Source organism: Eumetopias jubatus, unplaced genomic scaffold (genome assembly GCF_037043125.1).
Source record: "Eumetopias jubatus isolate StellerSeaLion01/CBP00866 unplaced genomic scaffold, mEumJub1_p1.0 scaffold_13, whole genome shotgun sequence".
NCBI lineage: Eukaryota > Metazoa > Chordata > Mammalia > Carnivora > Otariidae > Eumetopias > Eumetopias jubatus.
This window is the reverse complement of record NW_028274819.1, coordinates 64014436-64038463: the sequence shown is the minus strand read 5'-3', so window position 1 is coordinate 64038463 and position 24028 is coordinate 64014436. Positions and strand designations below refer to the sequence as shown.

The 24028-nt window shown below is 36.5% G+C and overlaps 1 protein-coding gene across 3 annotated transcripts in view; it reads left to right on the top strand.

Annotated features, from left to right (window-relative positions):
- The window catches only part of PRCP (prolylcarboxypeptidase), a 70563-nt gene that overhangs the window by 26606 nt on the left and 19929 nt on the right, over window positions 1-24028 (top strand). For all 3 annotated transcript variants that reach the window (XM_028126791.1, XM_028126793.1, XM_028126790.2), the window contains 5 exons: window positions 11395-11535; window positions 15087-15188; window positions 20287-20468; window positions 20700-20857; window positions 21416-21588. In XM_028126791.1, the coding sequence (XP_027982592.1) occupies window positions 11395-11535; window positions 15087-15188; window positions 20287-20468; window positions 20700-20857; window positions 21416-21588 (756 nt within the window). The remainder of the gene's footprint in view (window positions 1-11394; window positions 11536-15086; window positions 15189-20286; window positions 20469-20699; window positions 20858-21415; window positions 21589-24028) is intronic.

Genomic DNA, 24028 nt, shown 5'->3' with positions numbered 1-24028 from the left:
TGTATTTGTCTCGTGTTTCTTCTCATAAGGACACCAGTTATATTGGATTAAGGGCTCATCCTACTCCAGTATGACCTCAACTTAATTATATCTACAATGACCCTATTTCCAAATAAAGTCATATTCTGAGTTTCCAGGAAGGACATGAATTTTTGAGGTGTTGGGGAAGGCACTATTTAACCCAACACGCTTTTCCTGAACTCTTAAAGTAGGCTGCATTAGTGGAGCTATGTCTATAAACATACTCACAAATTATTTTCATCTAGCCAGTGGTAAGCAAGATACTTCATTAGACCACATTTCATGCATTGCACTCAATTCTGGGCATGCCATCCATGAGAGGAACATAATTGAACTAGGATAAGAATGGGATTATGAACATTTCAGAAATGGTGTTATATGGGTAAGAACCAGGGTTGCTCTGTTGGTAAGATCTGAGAAGTCCTCACAGCCCTCTGCAGGAAGATTGTCCTTTCAGAGGAGGGGAAGTACAGAGGATTGGGTGGTTTTACATACACCACAGGGCTATAATCCTGTATTTGGAAAGCATGGTTTTGCCTTTTTAGGGGTAAGGGTGGAATTTTTCTTTTTTTATACTGTACCTGATTCTAGTCTCCATCTTTCAGAAGATCTGGTATGGTATACGATTATAACAGTGCTACCAGAAGAATATTTTGCATGTCCAGAAGCATTCAGAAAAACAGAGTATAAAGGAAGAAAAATATTAGTAATACATCATCTTATATTTAACAAAGAAGGAGAAAATAAATGTGTAAAGCTGTGTTTGGTAATATACAGCATTATATAACTTTTATAAGATTACTGTTGAAATGCTTACATACTGTATATATGAGTTCTGTCAAGGTTTTTTTACTCCATAAAATGGAATAAATATAATAGTCTAGATTCCCTTGCAAGTCAGCAAGTGGATTTTGGCAGCGTTTATCTACGGTGTAGAGGACCTCATGGTTCTAGGTATTCATGCTTGCATGGAGATCAGGAATGACCTCAGTTCCCTTTACCCTGGTCCTTCTGTCAGCCTCTATGGAATTCACATTCTAGTTTTATACAGCTATTAAATGTTTCTACTCCTACCCCTGGGTTGTGGACCTCTGCTGAAGCAAACCTATAACTAGGCAGGTTGTTGTGCCTGCAAATCCAGCCCCCACCTCAGGGACCCTCTGGAGGCCTAAGCATCAGTTCCTTCTTCCATGCCATACTTTTACTTCTGTCTTCAAATCGTTGCAACACTATACTCTTTTAATAGATAGCCCTGCCCCCTACTTGACTGGTTAAAAAAGTTAAGGTGTTGTGTAAGAGGCATTTTAGCTAGAACCCCTTCAGTTTCTTCCCTTTCCACCTAGAAATGTAACTCCTCCTTCACTCATCTGTTACCCAGTGGAGGAGAGGTTCCTTCTCCTGTCCAAGTCAAATCCCTCCATATTTGCTGTTGACCCCATTCCATCTTGCCTCCTCAGAATCCCCCTGCATCACGAAATGCTTCCTTACCGATAGTTTCAACTATTGCCTCTAATCACTTTTTGCTCTTGGCTTTGATACCTCTTATGTGTTTCTTCCTTCTTTATAAAACTCTGTTGTTGAGAAAATGTATCTTACACATGATCAGATCAACATTTGGTGGCATATTCAGGTTTACCAAACACCAGTATGCTGCCGGATATATACATTTTATGATGATATACATTTTACAGGTAGCTGTCATTCGGGTTAGATAACTGTGCACTGGCTGAGAGCCACACCTTTAGATCCTTTCCAGCCCTAAAAACTGTGACTATACACCTGTCACAAGTCAAGTGTATTTTAGGTTATATACTTCAGAAAAATGCTGATTAGTTTTCCCCTGCCCCGCCATCCAGATGCTGGCTTTTGGTCTATATTAATTTCATAGTTATTTATCTTCCTGTTTCTACTCCCAGCAAAGGGCATGCAGTTCCTGGATCCTCAGCAGCCTGTATAAGGCTAAACTGTTATGAGTTGGTTTTAGATTTTATGCTTGGGTTCTCCCTTGGGCATGTGATTTGTCACTGGGCAAAAGGCACAGCCAACCACAGTGTTGTGCAACTCTTCCAAAGTCAGTAACAGACCCATGCAATAAATGAACCTACACAAACTTGCTCTTCGGCACTTTGATCTCCATTCTCATTGCTTTGAATCATGCTGGTCTTTGAAGCAATGTTGGGTCTTTTTTTTATACCAGTAGCAGAGCTAGGATGTATGCATGCAACCATTCATTCCCTGTATATTCACTGATCTTCTATTACGTGCCAGACATTATACTAGTCACTGGGAATTTCGTGGACAAACCAGATAAAAGTCTTTGCCTCATTAAGGCTCTATTTCTAGTGAACCAGTTTCATTCAATGTTGGTTTAGAGAGGCAAAGTCAAATTTCAGTTAGGTTTCTCTTGATAGGAAGATTTTCATATCTACATTTGGAGGCAGCCTGATGAATATAATCTTATCTCCCATTTCTTCCCCTCATAAACTGTATACCTCCTGCCATAAAACAACAACAGTTCCTGAATATGCTTGTCCTGCACAGCTTATCTTGCTCCCTTTGCTTGAAATGCTCTTCTGTTTCTTCTGTACCTGAAAAAAAAATTGTTACTCTTTAGGGTTCAGCTCGGATATTCCCTCCTTGGTGAAGCCTTGCAGGATTACCTCAAGCAGGATGGTAACTTCCTCTTTTGAGCTCTCACAGCACTTTGTAGAACTTAACCACACCATCCTGTGATTGTTTATTAGCATGTTCACCACTTCTGTTAAATTCAAAACTTGAGAGATAGAATTCTATCTTAGTTCTCCAAATGCCTGTCATTTAATGAGTACTCAATATACATATTTTTAAATGAAAGAAAAATCTACTATAGATGTGATTTAGTGCAGTATAATTTACATATGATTATAGTGAAATAGAAATGTAAACATACATATATTATAAAATAATACATATATCTTAAAGGAAATCTTAAAGGTTTATAAGTCTATTTTGTTGATTATCGTATACATATAGAAAAATGCACCATCCTAATTCTAGAATCTCCTCATTCTCTTTTAGAGTCATTTTTCCCCTACAAGAGTAACCACTATTCTAACAGCAGGAATTTTTGAAACCTTACTTTAAAATGAAGGATGATGAATGCCATATTTAAATTATGTGAATATATCTTTTTTTAAAAAAGAGAGATTTAAAATAATTGTCATCTCTGTATCTGAGTTTTTTCACCTAAGAGTTTGGACTTCAGATCTAATCTGAAATTTTATGAATCTAATATTTTAAAACTTAATGGGCTCCCCCCCTTTTACTTCTTATACAACAGCGCCCTCTGATGGTGTAACATTTCCTAAAATTTATGTATTTAGTAATCACTGCTGCACTTTCTAATTTGAACACTTAAAACTGTGGCCAGGTAATTCTAGTAGTACAAAGCTTCCTAAAGCCATTGGGAGTTGATCATGTGATTTATTGATCATGTGGTGCTTTGCCAAAGCCAACAGATGATGCCAGAATCTTCATCTGATGCAACACTTAACTGTTGTTTGACAAAACATGTTATTTCTTGATTTACTGTAATGTTTTAGATGTTTCAAGGGCAGGATATCTCTACCTCTGTTTTAGCAGTAGAGCAGAGAGTATTTTGTGTTTGTAGAATTTTGGTAATTTAAAATGTGTTTTCCCCTTTGGGGCCCACGGTCTTTGGTCAGAGGAAAAGGGAGTTACTGAGCACTGCACAGTTACTGGAGAGGGTGCATGAGTCCATTTTCTTGCCCAGCATATACTATTTTTTCAAATATAATTAGATGCTATTGTGTATTCATTTATACCAGTATTAAATTTATATTAGCTTCTCTTGTGTATTTTCTCAAACATGGACTATTAAAATAGAACATGCATGCAAATTCTAACATTAACAAAAGGATTTCATATATAAAAATATGAGGAACCATTGATTAGAAGAATTGAACTGCATTCATTTAATAATTATTTATAAAGTATCTGTCTTATACATGTACGCTTTGGTAGCTATTGTATTCTTGCCTTTCTAACTATCCTTTTATAAATATAAGAGGCTGGATAGTCTAACTTTTTTCTACAGTGGACTCTCCCATATCACTTCTTTTCTACCCCCCTTGTCATTTTCTCTTTAAATAAATAATTTATTTCTAATAGTCTCTTTTTTAAGATTAGAGGTAGGTTACCAAGAAAGTATAAAAGGAGGGAATACGTTTCTCTCTCCTGGTTAATATGGACAGAAGGGTGTGTGCAGAACAGTGTCTTACTACACAGAATGATAATTTCATTTGAAGGGTATATCTGAGGAAACGTCTGCCTTCCTTGTTAAAATGGAAACTACACCTGCTAAGGTTGGTAATGAAGAAAACAGCCCTGTGGGAAGAGGACAATCCTGTCTCTTAGACCTACCTTCTTCTTGAAGGGATTTGGATCATTTCCTTTGTCACTACCATACTATCCTCGAGGGATATTGTTGCCCTTTTAATTCTTGAAGTCACATTTACTCTCCAGTCCTTTCTGTTTTCATAATACAGATAAGCAAATGTAGAACATTTAAGCAGGATTTTCGCATGGCCCTGACAAAATAAAGTGGAAATATCAGATTCATAAGATATGGTTTGCTCTCCCTTCTTGTTTTAGCTTTGGGCTACTCCTGTATGAGGGATAACTTAACTTAGTAGGGCTCCACTTGTAGATATTCATCCTTCTCCAACTATAGACCTCTGGCTTGCCTAAACCTTACCTTCCTTCCAGGTTTTGACTCCTTCTTTGAAAACTTGTATCCTTCTAACATGAGGGTATCTCCCCTTCAGGGGAGATCAACCTTGCCTAGAAGCAATGTGTCTCCATTTAGGAACTCTAACTGAACATAATGCCATACTTCCAAAATTAATACAGGGCATACATATCAAGTGGAAGAAAGTGGGTCTTATTTCTTTTTACTATCTTTGGATTAGAATTGGAAACCAGAGAGCCATCTTTCAAGGTACTTTGATTTATTGGAAGTGTGACTCCATTTTTTTTTTTTTTTGGTCCTGTATATCTCCAAGTATACTTTTCCTATCTTTAGTAAAATTTCAGTTAGCTATGATCATATATCTGGGTGTGTAAATAAAATTAACTGTAATACTGAGTTTTCTAAAACGAAAAGCTACTGAGTAAGAGTTAGTGTGATTTTGTTTTTTATTAGTGCCTAATTAAACAAGTTACAAATAGTTGTATAGTAAAAGTTATTGGGTTAGGCCAGTGAAAAGACCAATATTTCACATATTCTTCAGTTTAACTGTTAGTAAATGGCTGAGGGTTATGTCCTTCATTACACAAATTTGGAGGAAGATACTCTAGTGTCTCCTATTGAAGGTTGAAGTTGGTAGTCAGCTCTCTTTGCAATAGTGCATTATAGTGAAAAATCAGACCGGGTTTTGTTAGAGATAGGATTGGGTAGGGGATAAAAACGTGTGAAAAATTGTATTTGGGGGGCACCTGGGTGGCTCAGTCAGTTAAGCGTCTGCCTTTGGCTCAGGTCATGATCCCAGGGTCCTGGGATTGAGCCCCACATTGGGCTCCCTGCTAAGCAGAGAGTCTGCTTCTCCCTCTCCCTCTGCCACTCCTCTTGCTTATGCGCTCCCTCTCTTTCTCTGTCAAATAAATAAATAAAATCTTAAAAAAAAGAAAAAAATGTATTTGATTTTTATTTATTAGTTATGTTATCTTGGGCAAGTTATCTGACCTTTCTGAGTATCAGCAACCTTTTCTAAAACTAGTGTAATGAAAGTACACCCGAGGGTAATTGGGAAGATGATGTGATCTGTATAAAGCACCAGCATGGTGCCAGGCATGTAGTTGGTGCTCTGTGTTATTTGCCTTCCCTTCTCCCCTGCAACCCCAAATTGCCAACCAAATTGTGTGTAACATGTGTAATGTTCTAATGGACATTTCTGAATATGACTTTTATTCTTGAACAATTTTGAAGTCCAAATAATGATTTTTGCTACAGTATATTTTATTTAAAGATGTTCTCTATGTTCCTTTTTGCCTACACATTCTTATGGATCTCTTTCTTCTCTACAAGGTGAAGGAGAGAAGTATTTCTTGAAATTTCTTGGACTACATTTTAGAAAGGACTACTATATGTGACTAGAGGTGTGTTTCTTTTTTGAGGTCATGTTTTGTTGCTTTTACAGCACTATTATTTATTTTAGTTATTTCAATAAACCGAATTGCAAAAATAATTAAAAGTTCCACTTCTGTCTCTAATTTGTGACCTTGACAAAGTCACTTGACCTCTTTGAGCCCAGTTTCTTTAGTTGAACGACACAGATCAAATGGTTTATAAAGCCCTTGTCCCCTTTCCTGTTGTGATTTATAAAATGTCTTTATTCAGGAACACAGAGCTGAAAAGTGGCATGTGGGTCTCAGTTCTCAACGGCAGAGGGCACACTGCCCCTAGTGTGCTGGGCCCTTAGGTATTAGAAACTATCTGTAGTTAGGTAGCCTGAAGTTGATATCCTTGATGATAAGAAGGAGCCAAGGAAATTACGTAAACTAATGTTTTGCAAAAGAGATTTTATGGCCTGTTTTCTAACTATTTAATATTTAGGTGAAACACTAAAAAAAAAATAGGAGATTGTGACATTCCAAGGGTACTTTTTACAATTATATGAAGAACTTTTCTTTTTCTTTTGTGAAGAGCTTTATCATCTCCTTCTACCTTATTTACCCCATCCAAGTACTCCATGCTTAGGATTGGTTTACAAATGGGATGGAGAGGAGAACTAACATTTATTGAGTACTTACTATATATTAGAAACTATACCTGGTACTGTAAGTACATTTTCTCTAATCCTCACAGCAATCCTTTAAATTGTGTGTTATCATTATTTTATATGAAGATACTGGGCTCAGAGAAGTGAAGTGACTTGTGTGAGGCTTCACAGTAGAGATTCAAGTTCAGGTCTGTTAATTCGCAAACCTGCTTTCTTTCTTTCTTTCTTTTTAAAGATTTTAAAAATTTATTTGACAGAGACACAGTGAGAGAGGGAACACAAGCAGGGGGAGTGGGAGAGGGAGAAGCAGGCTTCCCATGGAGCAGGGAGCCCTATGTGGGGCTTGATGACCTGAGCCGAAGGCAGATGCTTAACCGACTGAGCCACCCAAGCGCCCCAAACCTGCTTTCTTTCTACCATACCAGAGTTCTTCCCTTTTTCTCCCAATTTAAACAATTAGGGATGAATTACTAGGAGCAGGCATGGCCAGACAGTGGTCACACATAGAAGTTTGACTTTCTCTGGTTCTAAAGTTTTGGTGACCCTTATAATTCTAGATGGAAGTTTTTCCTTTGACAAAAATTTTTTACCATTTATGTTTAACATGCTATATACAAACACATATCCATGTTTTCAAATTTGAAAACTTTAGATTGGATTATTGAAATATGTTTTTTGTGGGCTACTTTTTAAGGTTACAGCAATATCTCATTTTATAAGAAGTCTGGGTTCTAAAGTCAGTAGGTAAGGGGAAAATCACTACAGCGGAATAATCTTTGAGAATCCCATGGTAAGGCGTCTTGTTAGAGAGCCATGTACTTCCTTTCTTTAAGTCCAGCACAGCCAGTCTTTCCTTCTTTGGTGAAATAGATCATAGTTTTTCCTGTTGAGCTTCAAATAATGAGGTTGGCTTGTATTTGGGCGTCATGTTGGGTGGTGATGCACATCTTTAAACATCAGACTCTCATTCAGCATGGTGAGATGCTTATAGTATTAGAGGTATTCTGAAACCTAGATCAAAGGAAAGAATAGCAGAGTCATCTCCTATTTGAGGGCTTAGGCTAACTCAAAACTTCAGCTGTACATCAGAATCACAGACTACTGTGTTCTACTCTCCACAGTTTCTGACTCAGTAGGTTTGGGATTCAGCCAGAGTATTTGCATTTTTAAGAGATTCGCAGGTGATGCTGATTCTGACTTCCGGGGACTTTGCATGGAGGACCACTGTACTAACTGAATGGAGGCAAGTGGAATCCCTTGTCTTTCTTCCCTCCACTGTCTCTCTTGCTCTCTATTATTTTTAGGTGAGTGGGTATAGTTGAATTCATTTAAATTAAATGTAGGTGTTGTGGCTCAGCCAACACTTTATCCCATTGCTTAGCTTACTTCTTGGCCCAGAACAGGAACTTGGCGATTCAATAGACACTTGTTGAATGAGTGATTGATTATATATGTTGAATTAACATATAAAATGGGAGGGATTTTTAGCACATGGACATCATCATATGCCTGTTCTATACAAACCATTTATTATCCTGAGGTAGGCAATCTTTAGATTAGAATAGCTTATATTTTAGGACTATATATGATGATGATCATGGACATCAGAAAGTATGTAATTAGTGCAGTTTTGAGAAACTTGCATTTTGGGACCTCTGGAATAATGTGGAATAGATATGTGTGTATAGATGGAGCTGGGTGTGAGGAGTCCCATCTGTTTTAGAATGGCCTAGGGAAGTCTAGGAGACCCTGGTTTAGATCTGACTTGGACAGTCTGGAGCAGCACTGGGGTATCCGGTGCCAGATGCAGCACTTTCACTTCTGTCTCCAAAGTACTGGGGAAGTTCAGCCCCATGATCCTAAAGGCTCAGTGGGGCTCTGTACTATGGATAACACTGTAAATTCAGGTAGTTGCACATGAATCTTACCATGTTGTAGGATTTGATAATTATATTTTAAATGGTGAGTTTATTAAGGAAAGGGTAAAAAAAAAAATCTCAAAAATTTAAAATTCGTTTTAAGCTTAAAATTATTGTATCATTTTTCTGATTTTGGACATGTTTTATATTAAGTCTTGCAAAGTCTCAGTATTCTGTGTTTTGTCTCTTTCAGTATAGATTAAATTTTCTTCCTTTAAATTCATCTTACTTTTTTATGCTGAAATATTTTCAAGTAAATTGCAGACAACATGACATTCTATCTCTAAATCCTTCAATATACAGCTGTAAAAAATAAAAACATTTACCTATGTAGCCACAGTATGATCACTCCTAACAAAATTAACAAGTCGTTAATATTATCTAATATCTAGTCCATATTCAGATTAACATAATTGTCCCTAAATTATCATTTGTATCATTTGTTTGAACCAGAATACAACCTGGAATCATGCATTGCATCTGGTTATTTTGTTCCTTAAAGTTTATTTATTTATCATTACATTGCCTTACCATTGTCTTGTCACACATTTGGATTTGTCTGATTGCTTATTCAGAGTGTCTTTAGCTTGTTCATCTACCCTGTGTATTTCCTGGAAACAGGAAATTAGATCTAAAAGAAATTAGATCTAAAGGCTGGAAAAAGATAAAAGTTGAACATTTTTGGCGTGATTTTGTCATACGTGAAATTTGCTTCTGTTGAACTACCTAAGGAGATGCATAATCCATGCCTGCCCCACTGTTAGTGATGCTAATTTTGATCAATAGATTGAGGTGATGACAACTCGATCCTTCCATTGTAAAATTACGTTTTGCCCATGTGACAAGAAGGTACTCTCCATGGTGTTCCTTTGGTATTAATATGAATCTTCATTTCCCCGTCATTCTTTCTCCTAATGCTTTTAACACCATGTGGTAATTCTTACCTAAATCAGTAACTTCATAAGGGTTTGCAAAACTATCATTTGTCTAATTTTGTCATTCCTTCTGCTTTAGCTGCCATTTAATTGAACAGAGCTCTTTTTCATTAACTGGAACTATTTGTTACCTTGAAACATAATTCTGCTGGAAAGGGAGGTTAAATGTTGAGTTCTTTACTTTTGTATTCCCAATTTCTAATTTAGGAGTTGGTTTAATAGATACCTTAAATGGTAACGAATGACTATATACTTTGCTTTTTCTTTTTTGATATCCTTCTGAACTAGTAGATTTTTGTGAATTGAATGTTTCAGTCAGCTAATGAAAATACAGATCGTAAGGGTTATCTGTATTTTTTAAAAGATTTTATTTATTTGAGACAGAGAGAGTGCACAAGCAGGGGGAGGGGCAGAGGGAAAGGGATAAGCAGACTCCCCACTGAGCAGGGAGCCTAATGCTCAGGTCCCCGGGATCATGACCTGAGCCAAAGGCAGATGCTCAACCAACTGAGCCACCCAGGTGCCCCAGGGATATATGTATTTTAAAAGTTAATGGGTTCATATCTCTGTTTCCAATTCAATTTTAACTACTGTGTTTTTAAATAGCTCCTCCATTTTTTAAAAAAAGATTTTATTTATTTATTTGCCAGAGAGACAGCAAGAGAGGGAACACAAGCAGGGGGAGTGGGAGAGGAAGAAGCAGGCTCCCTGCTGAGCAGGGAGCCAGATGCAGGACTCGATCCCAGAACCCTTAGATCATGACCTGAGCTGAAGGCAGACGCTTAACAACTGAGCCACCCAGGCGCCTCTAAATAGCTGCTTCATTTTATAATTGTTATCTCTTCTCTTACACTGAAAATCTTGGGTACTGATAACACTGTTTTTTTATTGTTTTTTTTTTAAGATTTTATTTATTTATTTGAGAGAGAAAGCACAAGCAGGCGGGGGGAGGGGTAGAAGGAGAGGGAGAAGCAGACTCCCCACTGAGCAGGAGCCCACATGGGGCTCAATCCTAGGACTGATCGTGACCTGAGCCCTGAGCTGAAGGCAGATGCTTAATTGACTGAGCCACCCAGGTGCCCCTGTTTTTTGTTTTTTGTTTTTTTGTTTTTTTTATTTTATTATGTTATGTTTGTCACCATACATTACATCATTAGTTTTTGATGTAGTGTTCCAGGATTCATTGGTTGTGTATAACACCCAGTGCTCCATTCAATAAGTGCCCTCCTTAATACCCATCACCAGGCTAATCCATCCCTCACCCCCCCTCCCCTCTAGAACCTTCAGTTTATTTCTCAGAGTCCATAGTCTCTCATGGTTTGTCTCCCCCTCCGATGTCCCCCCCTTCATTTTTCCCTTCCTACTATCTTCTTCTTCTTTTTTTTTAAACATATAATGTATTATTTGTTTCAGAGGTACAGATCTGTGATTTTTTTTTTTTAAATAAGTTTCACACCCAATGTGGAATTTGAACTCATGACCCTGAGATCAAGAGTGGCATGCTCTACTGACTGAGCCAGCCAGGTGCCCCTAATATTGTTTTATCTTACACTATAAAGAAAGTAATTTCAAAATAATAGTGCCAATATTACTACTGCAACTAAAATCAAATGAAGTTTAAAAAGTTTTGTGATTATTTTTATAACATAAGTTGATTTTAATGGAAGAATAAATTTACTTTTTTGCTGATCTCATTTAATTACTTTCCTCTGAAATTTGTCTACTTTGTTTTTGTCATAGGTTAATCATTTTGGATTTGATGCTGATGAAACTTTTAAACAGCGATACCTAATAGCCGATGAATACTGGAAGAAAAATGGTGGATCAATACTTTTCTACACTGGTAATGAAGGGGACATTACTTGGTTTTGCAATAATACGGTATGTGCAAATTCCTATGCTCAATATGCCTTTTATTATGGCAAAGTGGAAAAAAAATGTTTTGCAGTATATATGACCAAGTATTATTGTAACTAATTCTGAAGCTCTTTAGAAAATAACAGATAAAACTCACTAATAATAGAAAAATGGCAGAAGCATATGAATGGGCAGATCACAAAAGAATGAATACAGATATCCAATAAGCCTACGTGTTCTGCCTTAAAGAATTATACATGAAAAGAATGAAATACTATTTTTGGACAATTGCATCTTAGATTTTTAAAAAATCCCATCTTATTTCTAGAGTGAATAAGGATATGAGGGACATGGGAATAAGAAAGTTATTGCAGGGATGCCTGGGTGGCTCAGTTAAGTGTCTGCCTTCGGCTCAGGTCATGATCCCAGGGTCCTGGGATGGAGCCCCACATTGTGCTCCTTCCTCAGCAGGGAGCCTGCTTCTCCTTTGCCTGCCGCTCCCCCTGCTTGTGCTCTCTCTCTGTCAAATAAATAAAATCTTTAAAAAAAAAAAGAATGTTATTGCATATAGATTTTTTTTGTTTTTGTTTGTTTTGATTATGGTCTCTAGAATGTAAACACAAGGGCATGAATTTTTGTTTGTTCATTGTTGTATATTCAGTCTAAAACTGTGCTAGGCATATAGTTGGTGCTCAATAAATATTTGTTAAATGAATAAATGGATAAAACCTAAACAAAGCCAGGGCAAATAAGGAAAAAAATGCAAGTTTGTTTGTCAAATAGGATTTTTAATTTAGCTTTCCTGTTCTGTTTTTCTTATATTTGTGAGGGTTAAAAAATTGTATAGATGTTAGCTTGCTTCCCTGACTATACATTCTATCATCTTTTATAATAACACTTAAATCCATTAACAACATTTAATTTAGAAGGACACTTGAAGAAATTTTCCTTTTTTATGTTCCAAAGCTATGACTAGAGAATGTCAGCTTGCCACCAAAAAGCTAGTCTGTGAACTACCTCAAAGTGAAGACTGAATTATATTTTTTCCACTGGCTAATGGAGCCTGGTATTCAGGAGGTCTCAGTAAATGTTTGTTGAACTAAACTGAACTGAAAGCAAAGATATGAACCTAATTATACTATTATTGCATTTCCCATTTCTGATTATTTCCTTAGGAATGTTGAGTCTAAATATGTTAGTTGAAAATAAAATAATTCCCTGAGAAATGAGATCCTAGGACGTCTATGTCTCTTAGATCAGTGACAAATGAAGTTAAGATTTACTTTCCATCAGGTTCCTGCTTACTTTTTCTATGGAACAACTGAGGCTGCTTTAGCTTTTTTTTCTTTCTCCTGTGTGACTTCCCATTTATGCCAAGGCCATGGGGCAGCTTCTCCTGCCCAGTTATTTTTCCAGCTCCTCTTCCTCCTCCTCCTCCTCCTTTTTTGAGAGAGAAAGTGGGAGGGGAGGAGCAAAGGTAGTGGGAGAGAGAGAATTTTAAGCAGACTCCACATTCAGTGTGGAGCCCAACTTGGGGCTCAGTCTCATGACCCTGAGATCATGACCTCAGCTGAAATCAAGAGTCAGACACTTTAAAAAAAAAATTAAAAAAATAAGAGTAAATGAAAAAAAGAAAAAACACTAAAAAAAGAGTCGGACACTTAACTGAGCCACCCAGGTGCCCCCCCTTTCTTCTTTATTATAGATAGGCAGCTGTTCCTGCCTCCACTGCTCTGACAGACACTGCAGCATAATTTAAGGCTTGCCTCAGAAGTGGTAGAGAGGAAGAAAAATACAGTGTAGGAGCAGTTCCAGGAAGTGGCTAGAGGTAGATCCTTAGGAGGATCCTGTTTTTTTCCCAGCCCTAGACACCTCCCTGTACATACTAAAATGCACTGGTTGCATAGTCACATATTCTGGACATTCATCTATTAAGAGACAGTGTAGCAAAATGGTCAGGAGTGATAGACTGATAAGGATTGATAAGAATTGAATTCTGGTTTTGCCATTATGCTGTGTGACTTTGGACAGTTTCTTATTCTGTGCCTCAGTTTTCTTATCTGCTAAATGGTTATATTAATAATCTGGTTCATAGAGTTGCTATGAGGACTAAATAAGAATTAGGAACTTAGGACAATGCTATAATATTATTAAATGTTAATATATTACATGGACCTCTTCTGAAAAATAAAAATACCCTGAAATAGATGCAGGCAAATAATCACTTATAATGTGAATCATTTCAATTAAATTGCTTCCTTTAAAAGCCTGAGGTCAGCTCCTCAGAGGTGTGGTTATTTTTATAAATGATCCTTACCCTTAAGAAGCTCATAGTCTGGTAGGGTAAGACACACATTTAAGCAAATATTGCAACACAGTAATAGAGAGCTATGTCTAGCACAGTGGTGTTGAGAGGCGGGAGAGATCAGCGGTGCCAAAATGGGGCAGGCAGAAGAGGGCATCTTGAGCTGGTTGTTATAGGATCTGCAGATAAATGGCAGGGAATGGGCAAAGTGTTAAGAGAGAAAGTGAGGGTTATTGAAACCATCACAGATAAGTTAAATTTTCCATCATCAAATGCAAACAGATCTTTTAATTGTTCATTTATTGATCAAAATGAGCAAAATATTTTAGAGGTTCTTAGTTGTTGTTAGGGAGCAGTAGTTCATTAAAAAACAGCAGTGTGCCCTAGGAATGACAAATAGTTTTAATCTGTGCTAAATCTAAATCTAATCAATTGATGTTGGCTGCCTAGAGTGCTTTGTCAAGAAGGATTCTGAGGGTACCATTTGAGGTAAGTGAAAAAAATGCAGTGATTGATTAATTACCAGCATTAAGTGTGGACATAAGGAGGTCGAACAGCGCTTGATGATTGTGCCATGAAGCCAGACAGCCAGTGCTCGAATCTTGGCTCTGCTACTTTCTAGCTGTGTGACTGTCATAGGATATTTAAACTACTGTGTCTCAGTGTCCTTGTCTCTAAAATGGGGATAATAAAAGTGCCTATGTCCTAGATTGTTATGATAATTAAGTGAATTAATATATATAAAGTATTTAGAACAGTGCCTGACACACTGTAAGCACTTGATTATTATTACCTATTGTTAGCTACTGCTTATTTTCAAGTAAATAAGATTAATATGGAACCCAAGGGAGTCCAGTATGCTTATTTGTATTTTTTTTTCTTTTACGTTGTAAATGTTTATGAGTAGGCAGCTAACTTAGGTATCCTCAGTTCTTTCCTAGACTATTTGGTACACAGTGCAATTTGAAGACTAATATTTTCGACATAATATTGATTCTACAGCTAGAATGTTAGAATGAGGAGAGTTGGAATGACTGGTGTTTGAGTGACTTGGGCTTATTTTTAATTGTTTCACTCTAATATAGTGTGAGATTGATGTGCAACAATGAAACAACATTTTTTTTTTATCTGTAGAACGAATATAAATTGTGCGGCTTCTCAGAGCTCTTTTTGGTCTGGTTTAACATTCATTTCATATGAGTTGCCAAAAGGTTCAATGACTTTTTTCACATCCTGATTTTTATTCTGTGGATCTGTAAATTCTTCCCAGGGGTTCATGTGGGATGTGGCTGCTCAACTGAAGGCTATGTTGGTGTTTGCAGAACATCGATACTATGGGGAGTCCCTACCTTTTGGTAACAAATCATTCACAGTAAGTACAGGCATACCTTTTTTATTGCATTTCACTTTACTGTACTTTACAGATTATGTGTTATTTGCAAATTGAAGGTTTGTAGCAACTCTGTGTTGAGCAAATGTATCAGTGCCATTTTTCTAACAGTATTTCCTTTCTTTGTGTCTCTGTGTCACATTTTGGCAATTCTTGTAATATGTCAAACTTTTTCATTATTATTATATTTGTTATGGTGATCTGTGATCAGTCATCTAAGATGCTCACAGAAGATGGCAAATTTAATTGATAAATAACGTATGTGTGCTGACTGCTCCACCGACTGGCTATTCCCCCATCTCTTTCCGTCTCCTCAGGCCTGCTTATTCCCTGAGACACAAAAATATTGAAATGAGGCCAATTAATAATCCTACAATGGCCTCTAAGTGTTCCAGTGGAAAGAAGAGTTGCCTGTCTCTCATTTTAAATGGAAAGCTAGAAATGATTAAGCTTAGTGAGGAAGGCATGTTGAAAGCTGAGAGAGGCCAAAAGCTAGGCCTCTTGTGCCAGTCATTCAGCCAGGTTGTGAATACAAAGGAAGAGTTCTTGAAGGAAATTAAAAGTGTTGTGCCAGTGAACATACAAATGACAAGAAAGTGAAACAGCATTATTGTTGATATGGAGAAAGTTTGAGTGGTCAGGATAGAAGATCAAATGAGCCACAACAGTCCCTCAAGCCAAAGCCTAATCCAGAGCAAAGCCCTAACTCTATTCAGTGTGATGAAGGCTAAGGGAGGTAAGGAAGCTGCAGAAGAAAAGTCTGAAGCTAGCAGAGGTTGGTTCATGAAGTTTAAGGAAGAAGCCATCTCCATAACATAAAAGTGTAAGATGAAGCACTAAGTGCTGATATAGAAGCTGCAGTAAGTTATACAGAAGATCTAGCTGAGATAATTCATGAAGGTAGCTACATTAAACAATAGATTTTCAATATAGACAAAACAGCTTTTTGTTGAAAGAGGATGCCATCTAGGACTTTCATTGCTAGAGAGGAGAAGTCAATGATTGGCTTCAAATCTTCGAAAGGACAGCCTGACTCTCTTGTTAGGGGTTAATGTAGCTGGTAACTTTAAATTGAAGCCAATGCACATTTACCATCCTGAATATCCTAGGGCCTTAAAGAATTATGCTAAATCTACTTTGTGCTCTATAAATGGAAGAACAAAGCCTGGATGACTGCACATCTGTTCACAACATGGTCTACTGAATATTTTAAGACCACTGTTAAGACCTACTGCTCAGGAAGAAAAAAGTTCCTTTCAAAATATCATTGTTCATTGACAATGCACCTGGTCATCTAAGAGCTCTGATGGAGATGTACAATGAGATGAATGTTGTTTTCATGTCTCCTAATACAGCATCCATTCTGCAGCCCATGGATCAAGGAATCATTTTGACTTTCAAATCTTATTTAAGAAATACATTTCATAAGGCTATAGCTGCCACAGAGTGAATCTTCTGATAGATATGGGCAAAGTCAATTGAAAACCTTCTGGAAAGGATTCACCGTCCTAGATGCCATCAAGAACATTCAGGATTTGTGGGAAGAGGTCAAAATATCAACATGAACAGGAGTTTGAAAGAAGTGGATTCCAACCCTCATGTATGACTGTGAGGGGCTGAAGACTTTAGTGGAGGATGTAACTGCAGATGTGGTGGAAATAGCAAGAAAACTAGGATTAGAAGTGGAGCCTGAAGATGGGACTGAACTGCTCCAATCTCATGATAAAACTTGAATAGATGAAGAGTTGCTTTTCATGGGTGAGCAAAGAAAGTGGTTTCTGGAGATGGAATCTACTGCTGGTGAAGATGCTGTGAAGATTGTTGAAATGACAACAATGAATGTAGAAAATTATATAAACTTAGTTGGTAAAACAGCTATAGGGCTTGAGAGGATTGATTCCAATTTTGAAAGGAGTTCTGTGGGTAAAGTGCTATTGAACAGCATCACATGCTATAGAGAAAGCATTCATGAAAGGAAAAATCAATCAGTGTGGCAGACTTCATTATTGTTTTATTTTAAGACATTGCCACAGCTACCCTGGCCTTTAGCAACCACCAACCTGACCAGTCAGCAGCCATCAACATTTAGGCATGATCCTCCACTGGTAAAAAGATGAAAGCTCAGAAAACTCACTGAAAGCTCAGATGATGGTTAGCATTTTTTATGAATGAAATATTTTTAAATTAAGGTATGTATATCTTTTTAGAAATAATACTAATGCACACTTAATAGACTACAGTATGGTATAAATGTAACTTTTATGTGCACTAGGAAACCAAAATAGTAATTTGACTCACTTTATTGTGATATCCACTTTATTGCAGTGGTCTGGAACTGAACCTGCAGTATCTCTGAGGTGTGCCTGTATACTTTTTATTTTTAAGTTTAAAAGTTTTTTTTTTTTTGAAGTTTAGGAATTACCTGTTCTAATAACATGTCCCACTCTAAGAAAGAAATGATAGTTTTAATTTGAACAGCTTGAAAAATTTTTATTTAATCTTTCCTTTTTATATGCAATCGAACAGATTAAGCCTTTTTAAAACCATAATATTATCACTTATGTTGGTCATTCTAACTCAGTGTGATGACATTAGCTGTCACCAACGAAATCTTAAGGTATGGCTGCAGAGACTGTGAAGGGAACTTCTCATTGTTTCAAAAATGTCAGTAAATAATTCTGCTTTATAAGTTTACACTTAAATTCCTGGGTCTACCACTGGAAAAAATACAATGAGCACTCAAATATTTAATAAGGTATTTTTCAATAAAATGAGAACAAATTATCCCTGGTTTAGTGAGTCCAATGGGCCACTTGGATTCCCTTCTGGCCTTTCCTGATCTCACAAGGAGCTTTGGCCTTGACCTCAGACTCTACACCTAATAAAAAGGATACTTTTTCCACAACTAAGTCACTCATGTACTACCTTTGTGATTCTGGCTGTATGAATTTGCCATCTGTGCTGTTATTTATGTAATTTTTTTTTTAAACAACTAACTTTTCAAACTTTGCATTACCTTAACAAGGGCTTAATGTACTCGTTAATGTTTTTTCTAAATGACATTAAAACAAGTATTAAATTTAAAAAGATTGTGCATTATACTAAGACCATCATGCATACTACCAGTATACACATACCATCTTTTGGGGGAACTCTGAGTTAGAAGAACTTGGGGACAGTAATTTTCTAGGCTGCCTATTTTGAAAGGAGTTTTAATTTTTGTTCTCAGAGGTTTTATTAGCTCATATTATAAATAAATAAATAAAAAGTCCTTGTGTTGTAAATGAAAAGCAGAACAATTTGCTAATAGTTGTTGGGGCGCATGGGAAACTCTATTCTTTAGCTTATTATTCTGCATAATTATCTGATTAGGAGAGTTGATAGGTCCTGAAACCACTGGGAAGTAGTCAGCTTGTTGCAGACAGAAACATAATATCCTTTTCTAGATCCCTTTGGTTCATACTTTGATAGCAAAATGGAGCAGAAGGCTCTCTTTGATAGCTTCTTTCTCTTCATGTGCTCACAGAATTTGTCAGTAGCTTGGGGGATAATATTACAAATATTATGCGAGGACTAGAAAAAATCGCACTCAACTATACATAGTGCCATGAAAACTGGAAGTAAAAGACTAGTGACAGACAATAAGAAAGGAGGTGAGAGGTCAGAAGGTATACATCTTGGATAAGGGGGAAGGCTAAAGGAGTAGGTGACATACATAGGAAAGAGGAAAGATGGGAACTATGTGGTTTCAGAATGTGCCAAATGGTGGAAGAAGTCAAACAGAGTGGTGAGACCAGAGCATGAAGATTGAATAGGACAGCCTAATAGGTATATAGCTGTACTGGTTACCTATTGCTACGTAACAATTTACCTCAAACCTTAGTGACTTAAAACAGCAATAAACATTTATTGTCTCATAGTTCCTATGGGTAAGGAATTAAAAGTGACTCAGCTAGGAGCTTCTTTTTCAAGGGGTCTCATGAGGTTGAGATGTTAGCTGGTGCTAACAGTTATCTGAAGGCTTGACTGGTGCCAGAGAACCCTCTCCTCTATATGGAGAATCCACATGAGTGACAAAACGTTGCTGGGTGTTAGCAAGAGGCTGTAGTTTGTCTCTTCCAGGGTTTCTCCAAAGGCTTACTTGAGTGGCCTCATGACAAGGCAGCTGGCTTCCCTCAAAGTCGATAATCCAAGAGAGCAAAGTGGAAACTGCAGTGCTTATTATGACTTAACATTGGAAGTCACATATCGCTTCTGATACATTTTATTGGTTAGAACCAAGTCACTAAGTCTAGTCCAAGTTCAAAGACAGAGGACTTAGGCCTTGTCTTTTAAAGGGAGATACTTTATTAGCCTCCTTAGCTTAGCAGGATTCTGAGCTCTACCTCCCTATGTTGAAGTGAGGCAATTGTCTTTAGGCAGAGAATTAGATGATTATGGAACTTACTTTAGGAGTATCCTTTTCTCAAGGATCAATGTCTTGTGTTGCCTGTTTTCTAATGCCAGAATATAATTGCTCTATTGGTTTTTGTTTTTAACTCCAATTTCATATTGTTTACACAGGGTAATTTCCAGTTGTTGGTATATCAGACATAATAATTATCTTTCTGATTAGAGAGGATGAAATTTATTTTTATTGATGATTCTTCAATTTTTCACAGGATTCAGTCTACCTTTGCCTGTATGGTAGCCATTTTAAATGTTTCAAGTTTTAAAATAAAAATTATAATGCAACAATTGTCTGTTAAGCTGAGAATTGTATTCTATTACATTTGCTGTTAAATGTTAGTTTGTTTCTGTTGTTTCTACAACCTCAACAAAATTTTTGGTAAATAACATTTAATAGAAATTACATTTGAATGCAAAATACATTATGTTTGTCCCACAAACTTAAAATCATTTTTTTTTAAGATTTGTTTAAATCAGCATTGCTATTATGTTGACTGGGCATTTTAACTCAATTGCCTAGAAATTCTATTTGGAGAAAAGCTTATCTGACTGGCTTTTTTCCTGAATCTGTGCTATGCCTAAGCTGCTATTATGTGCACATTTATACGTGTTCTTTGTTATTTTTCTTTAGGATTCCAGACACTTGGACTTTCTGACATCAGAACAAGCTTTGGCTGATTTTGCAGTGTTAATCAAACACTTGAAAAAAACAATCCCAGGAGCTAAAAATCAACCTGTCATTGCCATAGGGGGCTCTTACGGTGGCATGCTTGCAGCCTGGTTCAGGATGAAATATCCTCATATAGTGGTTGGGTAAATGCATTTATGTTGGACATGAGCACTTCTTAATGATTGTCAAGGCATATTTAGAGATTTGTTTTGGGTAAAACATGTTCTGTTGTACTGATATTTCTACTTTCTATCTCATTAACAATTGTAATTTTTCTCAACATTTTTGTTCAGTATCAGTTTCAATTTTAAAATTTGAATTCAGTGAGTTACATTTTTTTTCTTTTCTCCTTTCTTATTTTTCTCACCATTTAGAGCTCTTGCAGCCTCTGCCCCCATCTGGCATTTTGGTAATCTGGTACCTTGTGGTGTATTTATGGAAATTGTAACTAAAGATTTTAAGAGAAGTGGTCCAAATTGTTCAGAAACCATTCGCAGCTCCTGGGATGCTATTAATCGATTCGCAAGAACAGGTAAGCTTTAATTAATAGAATGGAATCACAGAGTTTTTTACCCTTCACTTGCTAATTCAACACTTCTCAGATTTTCAGTAACCTTTTTATTTAAGTAAAACATACAAAAACATACACAAATCAAAATACATCACTTGATGAATTTTTACAAGGGAAAACATAATCAGCATGGTATAATAGTGTACTCATCATCCACTATAATCAGGAACACAGTTATGTATGTTTTGCTCAACGCTATGTCAGATATATCCATTTGTTTTATTTAGTTGTGGTTTACACATTCTAACTGCTCTCTAGTGTTCCATTTGTTTATTTTTTACTTATTTCAATAGTATCTTTGAAACAGGGAATACTTCATGTAATTTCTGGCAGACTCCATATGAGGATAGACAACTTATTTATCATGGGATTATCCAAATGCTCTAAAAGTATTTTATTGAATGTTGAAAAAGCATTCTTGGAGAAATGGTGTAGAAGATTGAATTTTCTAAAATACGAAGTAAAGCCTTCTGTCAAATAGTGCTTTTTAGATTACAAACAATATGATTCTGTTCTCAGGTGCTGGCTTACGTTGGCTTTCTGAATCCCTTGGCTTATGTACTGCATTAACAAATACTCAGGATGTCCAGAATTTGAAAGCCTGGATCTCTGAAACCTGGATAAATCTGGCAATGGTGGACTACCCTTATGAGTCTGACTTTTTACAGCCTTTGCCTGCTTGGCCTATCAAGGTAACAGGAAAATGTCCTTTCATCACTTTTAATACGAACTTCTCTCTCTCTCAGTGTATTATTAGTTTCAGGATTTTGTTTTGTTTTTTAAACTGGTACTTTCTGTGACTTTTAGCATCGAAGGACTCTCCAGTGACAAAGGGGCTCTGGGTTTGACTAACCTGGGCAGAAATCCTGGCTTCTGTCACTTTCTGGTTACTCACCTTGGACATCTTACCTAAGTTTCTTTCTTTTTTCTTTTTTTTCTTTTTTTAGAGGGGGAACGGGTAAGGGAGAAGGAAAGAGAGTCTTACGCAGACTCCATACTGAGTACACAGCCTGATGCGGGTTTCATCTCATGACCCTGAGATCACCACCTGAGCCCAAACCAAGAGTTGGCAGCTTAACCAACTGCACCACCCAGGCGTCCCTTATCTAACTTTTCTGAACATCAGTTTCCTCTCATTTGGATAAAGGAGACAAAATGTATAGATTATAGAGTTGTATGAATTGGAACTAAGACCAGTAGTTGCTGCTAATGGAATGATTACTAGTTGCCAAGTCTTGTGCTGTACACTTTGCATGGACGATTTACTTTATTACATCTTTGTGTTGTATGTGAGACACGTAGACCTATGTCATATATGGTTAGTGCTTAATAAATGGCAATTGCTATCACAGTGCTATGATTCAGTCAACTGCTAATGTGTTCTAGTGCTACACTTACCATAAAGGAGTGATCTCCATGTAGCAGGGTGGAGTGGAAAGAGTACTGACTCTGGATCCTTGATCTAGAACTACCATTTACCAGCTGTGTGATCTTGGGTAAGGCTGTCTTCTTCTGAGCCTCCATGTCTTCCTCTGCAAAATGAGATAATTATACTTATGTTCTCCGTAGGGTTGTGCTCAGGATCAAATAAAATATTAGATGTGAAAACATTCTAGAAATTGTGAAGACACATTACATCATAAATTTTTAGGTTTTTACATGGCAAAATTCTTTATTGTGTATCCTCTTTTAAGCATTTCTTTGTAAAGAACATTCTTCTTAGTTTTAAAATCAAAGTTTGGCTAACTTGGTGGTTGTTTAGAGAGTATAACTGATTCTACAGCTAGAATGAGTGCTGGAAATGTAAATAGACTTGATAATATAAGAACCAGTTTTCAAAAGCACTTTTAACTTAACACAATCCCTTTGAACTTAATATTAAATGAACATTTTGCTTAAAACTTCGTAACCCAAATGGAACAAGGTCATTTGCTATTAGAGATATTTTTCTTCATCTAAGAAGTAGAATGACAAGTGGATGTCTTGCACATAGCAGGCCAGAGGTAAATGTGTATTGAATTAAATTGAATTTAGACAATACAGAATTATTTAAAAGAGCTGATCTCTCTCATGGTAGGAAAACCTGGATCAAAATAATGAGAAAAAATTAAATTTGAGTCAGTTGGCCTCCATATATGTCTTTGTGCTAATCCCTTATCCAAATTATTTTACTATTTGCAGAACACTTTCATATATGCTATCCCATTTAATCCCCATAATAATATATTCTATATGTTAATATAGGAAATAATATATAATATTTATATATTATTACAATAATATAGGAAAAAAAGAAGTACAATGGAGAGGAAATTTTTGGAGTTTTATGGAGAGGAAATTTAAGCTCAGTGAAGAGATGGTGAAAGTGGGATTTGAACTTGGGTCTACTATTATTCAGAGCCTCTGATCTTCTACCATATTGCACTGGATTAGGAGAGGATTTGGCTGAAGTTTTGGGTGGATCACTAGTTGCATTGTGACAACTATCAGATTTAACTGTATTCTCTGTACAAAGTGAGAATTACGTTTGCATTTTTATGCCCACTTGAAGAATAAGTGAGTTGTCAGGTTATAAAAACATGGGGAATTCCCTTCTTATTTAGAATGAAGGTTGGCAAACTTTATTTGTAAAGAACTAGATAGTAAATATTTTATGTTTTGTGGGCCATTCGGTTTCTGCCGCAATTACTCAGTTCTGCAGCTGTAGCGAGAAAGTAGCAATAGACAAATATAAATCAATGAGGAACACTGTCACAATAATACTTTATTTGTAAAACAGGCAGTCGCCTGGATTTGGCCTGGGGGCTATAGTATGCTGACCCCTGATTTAGAAAAAGCCAGAGGAATATGGCTTTTTAGTGTTCATTTGTTTATGATTTGGAACAAGAACACTAGCTTTGGTTTTCTCCCCATTTCTTTAATGTTCCTTTTGAGTTATTTTGCTGTTGCATCTTGAATGTAAATATTCTATCCTTTCTCTCTCCTAAATATTCACTCAGAGTTAGTGGAGTATATCTCAAATCTTTTGTCATCTGTTTTTGATTTAGCACAATCCTTCTTTTGTCTTTTGTATATACATTATAAAAGTTTATTTTTAAGACAAGGTAACTTGTGTCATTGCCTGACAATCAC